Here is a 5,576-nt window from a genome sequence, read left to right as displayed (position 1 = left end):
CAATCCTTCTTACCACCTTTTAGTTCTCCATAGCACTTAATTACCCTTGCATGTGTACTTATGAATTTGTTTATTGTCTGTCCTCTAATATACTAAATTTTAAGTTTCATGAGATTGTGGAATTTGTTTTGCTCACTCCTATGTTTTCTGCACCTACTACACTGCCTAACATTATATATACTCAATGACTATCTCTTACATAAATAAATAAATGGATGAATAAAAACTGGACAAATAATAATTAAGCACAAGTCAGTGCAAAACATTGTTACAAGTGCTACAATTAGCTGAGAAGAAAATAAAAATCAAGTAGACTACTCATTTATTTCAATTAAAGGATGAAACTCTTAATGGAAATCAAACATAAGTCTGATTAGTCCCGGTGGTGCTGCTGGCAGTCTTTAAACAACTTCCTCACAAAGATTTTCTTCAGCGCCAACATCACTTCTTTATTCCTAAGAGTGTATATCAGTGGATTCAGCACTGGGGTAACTGCACTGTATGTGATGGCCACCATCCGGTCCTGAATCATGGAGGTGGCTGAGGCAGGACGAATATATGTGAAGCCCACAGGTCCATAGAAAAGACATACCACCGTGAAATGGGAGGCACAAGTAGAAAGAGCCTTGTGGAGTATTCTGCAGGACTGATTCTTGAACAGAAGGAAGCCAATAATATAGAAGTAGGAGAGAAGAGTCAGGAAGAAAGCTCCCATGGATATGCTGCCTGTGACAACAGAAAGAAGCCACTGATTGAGTAGTGTGTTACTACAGGCTAGTTCCAATAGGGGCTTGACATCGCAGAAGAAGTGATTGAGTTTTTGAGGGCGGCAAAAATTCAGGCGTGCAGTCATGACAGAATGCATCAGAGCGTAAAAGAAGCTGGTGAACCAGGCCACAACTGCCAAGAGAATACACATCTGGGGGTTCATGATGACAGCGTAGCGAAGTGGATTGCAGATGGCGACAAAACGATCAAAGGCCATGATAGCCAGTAAGATGGACTCTGTGCTTCCCAGAAAGTGGAAGAAGTGTAGCTGAGTGATACAGCCCAGGAAAGATATGGCCTTGCGAGTAGAGAGCAGGTTTATAAGTACCTTGGGTAGTGTCACTGACGAATAGCAAATGTCAAGACAAGAAAGGTTTCCCAGGAAAAAATACATTGGTGAGTGGAGTTTGGATTCCAAAATAACAACCACTAAAATAGCTCCATTTCCAACCAAGTTTATCAGGTAAATAATTAAGAAAATCACAAAGAAGAAAGGCTGCAGCCCCTGAACACTGGTCAGGCCAAGTAAAAGAAACTCATTCACTGTAGTGACATTTTCCATTGCTTTGGGGAGTAAATGGAACATTAGCAATGAGTTAATTTTTCTGAACTTTTAACTTTACACTATGGGAGTTAAATAAAGCAATTTTACTATTTGTTAGAACCTAGAGGTGAACTACAATGTGAAGAATATTTAGGAGGAGTAAAGTAAATTTACTTACAAGAAAATTAAGGAAGACTAACACATCTAATATATTCTTAATCAGTAAAATGACAGATTAATGAGAGCAGCATATTATGAACAAATCATATATAGATAAATGGTGTCTCTTTTAAAATTGAGAAACAAGACATGACCATAAACTCACATATGACATTAAAATTAGAGGTTAGACAAATTTAAAACATACAAACAAGGGGAATAGTTAGTTGTTCTGCTTACGAGTCTAGGTTCTGGCAGTAACACAGATGTAGTCTAGTGAGGATTTCCCCCCTTCTTCTAAGATGCATAAAAGCCACAGGAAATTAACAGATCCCTCCTGAGAACCAAAACTTGCTGTCAAATTAAGACGCATAAAACTCATAAACTTCATATACTGTGTAAGTAGAGGGGATACAAAACAGCATAATTATATCAGTAGTCACAAGATTGCAACATGGCAGTGGGGCCACGGGTGTAGTTGAGAAAAACTTGAGATAGTGACAAGTCTTACCAGTAGGAGAACTTTGAAAACACTCCAAAATTTTCAGCCCCAGAAGGAGAGTGCCCCACAGTTAGTTGAATTTCTACAGGGCAAGGGAATTAGAATGAGGGACTTCATAAGCACTGAGGGAGATAGACAGAAAAGCCGTAGGAAATATAAGAAGAATAAAGAAATCCTTGCCCTTTCTAATAGAATAAGATCACCACCGTACCAAAAGAAGAGGGAGCCCTTGAACTGAGGAATTGGAAAAACTACACGATACATTCTCCTGACCCAGGGAAACTAAGATTCTCCTACTAATAATCATAGTGCAATGTAAGCTCCCAATAAAATATCTTCATAAATTGACAGAAATAATGAATAGTCAAATTTACAATTGTAATAAGAAGTTTTAACACATCTCTCTATATACCTAAGAGAAAAATCAACCAAAAAGTCAGGAAAGATATAAAGACCTGAACAACATAATTTACAAATTTGATTAATATACATACATAATACTTAACCCAACAAGAAAATAATTCACACACTGACAAAACAGAAACTGAGAGAATTAATCACTACACTAAAATATACACTAAAGGAAGTTCTTTGGGCAGAAGGAAAAGATCCTAAGCAGAAGAATGGAAGTGCAAAAAGAAATGAAGCACATCAGAAGGGGTGTCTGTGTACATCCAAGAAAAGATGACTCTAGAAAGGTGACAAATGACTGTACAATGCAATGATGATTATGACTTGTGGCTTTTTAAGGCTATGCCAATACAATGCACAAACAGAAAAAAAGTGAAATAATTCATGTTATTTCCAACTGCACATTGAACATTTACAAAATCAACCATAGGCTGAGTCTTAAAAAAAAAAGCTTCAGAAATTTCAAAAGATTACGCCATTCAAAGAATGCCCTTTGACTATGGTGGAATTAGAAAACAACAAGAAAGAGATACCTAGAAACTCACTAAACATGAGCAATTAAGGAATGCACACTTAAATAGTTCAGGGATAAAAAGAGAAATCCAAATAGAAATTAGAAAATATTTTTAAATAAATAATAATGAAGATTAGACATATCAAAATTTTTGTTATGCAGCTGAATGAATAAAGAAAGGAAAAAAATTTGGCCTTAAATTCATATGTTAGAGAGGAAGAAATACTGAAAATCAGTATCCTAAACTTTCTTTTCAAAAAGCTTAACAAGTGAGTGAATTAATCAATAAAACTAGTAACTCAAACCTAGAGAAAGTACAAGGAAGGAAATAATGAAAATAATCACATGAATCTTTGAAATAGAAAACAAAAGCTCACTAGAGAAAAGTCAATAAAGTCAAAATTTAGTTATTTGAAAAGATTAGTGAAAGTAATAAACCCCAGTAAGACTGTTAGAGATTCAAATTACCAGTTTAAAAGGTAATATCACTTCAGATATTATCCATCTCAAAAATTATGTCATTGTGAACAACTATATGCCATGAATTTGATAATTTAGATGACAATTTAAATTACAAATTACTTCAAACCAAAAGTAAATTACAAAAACTGATAGTAAAAGAAAGAAAATTTTAGTTCGATATCTATATAGGAAACTAGAGGTGTTATTTAAAATCTTCCCCAAAGTAAAACACCAATTCCAGATTTCACTGGTGAATTCTACCAAATAGTTAAGGAAGAAATCATAACAAATTCTTCCAAAGAAAGAAAAAGTGAATGCGTCTCAACTTCTTTTATAAGGCTAGCATAACCTTGATACCAATACTTGAAAAAAGACTTACTAGAAAGGAAAATTTCAGACTAATTTGTTTCATGAATATGGATACAAAATCCATTTCTTACTATCTTCTATACCATTCTGTTTGTGCAAGTCACTCTCATTACTCATTTGGATTATTGGAATGACGTCGTTTCTAGTTTTGTCCAACCCCTATTTTCAAGATGGCATCCAGGATTATTCTGTTAAATATAAGTGTAAGGCTCTAAGCTCTCTAATGGTTTCCATCTTATTCAGAGTAAAAATTCAAAGTCAATACAGTAACCTACAAGATCCTACATGATGACCTCTATTTACTTTCTGCAATTGCGTCCACTCTTCCCCTTGATTCCTCAGCCAACTGACCTCTATGCTCTTCCTAGAATGCGTAATCACACTCTCTTGTCAGGGTCTGTGCACCAGCTCTCCACTTGTCTGAAACACTCTTACGCTTAGTAAATCCACATAACTAATTCTCACATGTCTTTCAGGTCTTTGCACTAATGCCTCCTGCTCATTGTGGATTTCGCTGATTGCACTACATTAGATTACCAAAAATAAAAAAAATCTTATTGCCTCATTCTTTTTTTAAATATTTTATGTTTCCTTTTTCTCCCCAAAGCCTCCCTATACATAGTTGTATACTTTTAGTCGTGGGTCCTTCTGGTTGTGGCACATGGGACGCCACCTCAGCATGGCCTGACAAGCAGTGCCATGTCCGTGCCCAGGATTCGAACCAGTGAAACCCTGGGACGCTGAAGTGCAGGGCAGGAACTCAACCACTCGGCCACCAGCCGACCCCTATTGCCTCATTCTTTACTGCTATGTTCAATAGCACTTATCTTAACCCAGTGTATTGGATTTTATTAAACATGTCTTTTTTCTTCAACTTAAATGTGCCTGGAACATTTTTTGGTGCTCTCTTTATATTTACTCAATTAACTAACAAATTGTTGTTACATGTTCAGTGTTTGTCGACTATGAAAACTACCCTCAAGAGGTCAGATTTGTCTTTTTTCAAGCACTCTAATCTACAATCTACCTACAACATACCTCTTAATGTGGTGCTATACTCACAAAAGATTCTTTTAATTTTATCAGAGTACATGGCAACACAGAAAGTGAACACTGAACATTTGTAAATTAAGTAAACAATTTTTAGCTATATGAGTCCAGTTGTTTTAGCAATTCATTTTGGTCATGGACTGTTCTCAATGACAATAGTGATTCTTAATAATTAATTAGCATCAGTAAACAGTATTTAAAATTTAAGTAATTATATGATTCCTAGACAAAAGTCTAGGAGCTGCATTCCACGAATATGGATATAGAAGAAACGTTCTAAGTGGAATTGTTGGTAGTGGGGAGAAGAATATTAATCTCAGGAATTATAAATGTAATTGGAAGACATTGTGACTTGTGCATACACTAAAGATTTGGGATATACTCGTGAAAATACATAAGCAAATAGTTTCTACTACAGTTCTAAAAATTATTTTCCTTTTTCCTGCATAACGCCACCATCCTTCCCCCACTAAAAATAATACTACTGTAAAATTGTGTAAATATCTAACGCTAGATGCAATATAACATATTGTCTAACACTAGAACTGGAATTGACTACCGTCATGAATACTAATTTCAATACATAATAAGATGTTACTCACCTAATTCTTTTCTCTCTGTCTCTCACTTTCTTCTTTCTTTTATCTTTCTGTATCTCTTTGTAATACACACGCATGCACACACACACATACACACCACTAAACAGATATACACTCAGATATTTAATCAAAACATACACCCATACTTGATCACAAAGAGAGTCTACCTTGAAAGAAACAAATGCTAATTTAAAAAAG

General features: G+C 35.2%; 1 protein-coding gene across 1 annotated transcript; it reads right to left on the bottom strand.

Moving 5' to 3' along the window:
- Window positions 1-373: 373 nt before the first annotated feature.
- LOC124227068 (olfactory receptor 12D3) lies at window positions 374-1,330 on the bottom strand. The gene has a single exon (XM_046640975.1). It carries the CDS (start codon window positions 1,328-1,330, stop codon window positions 374-376), a length of 957 nt encoding a protein of 318 aa, XP_046496931.1.
- Between the last annotated feature and the right edge of the window lie 4,246 nt (window positions 1,331-5,576).

This window comes from Equus quagga, chromosome 15 (genome assembly GCF_021613505.1).
Source record: "Equus quagga isolate Etosha38 chromosome 15, UCLA_HA_Equagga_1.0, whole genome shotgun sequence".
Classification (NCBI taxonomy): domain Eukaryota; kingdom Metazoa; phylum Chordata; class Mammalia; order Perissodactyla; family Equidae; genus Equus; species Equus quagga.
This window is presented reverse-complemented; position numbering and strand designations above follow the sequence as displayed.

What these genes read in the sequence shown, in the direction of transcription:
- LOC124227068 (XM_046640975.1), bottom strand. Translation starts at nt 1,330, where the DNA reads ATGGAAAATGTCACTACAGTGAATGAGTTTCTTTTACTTGGCCTGACC.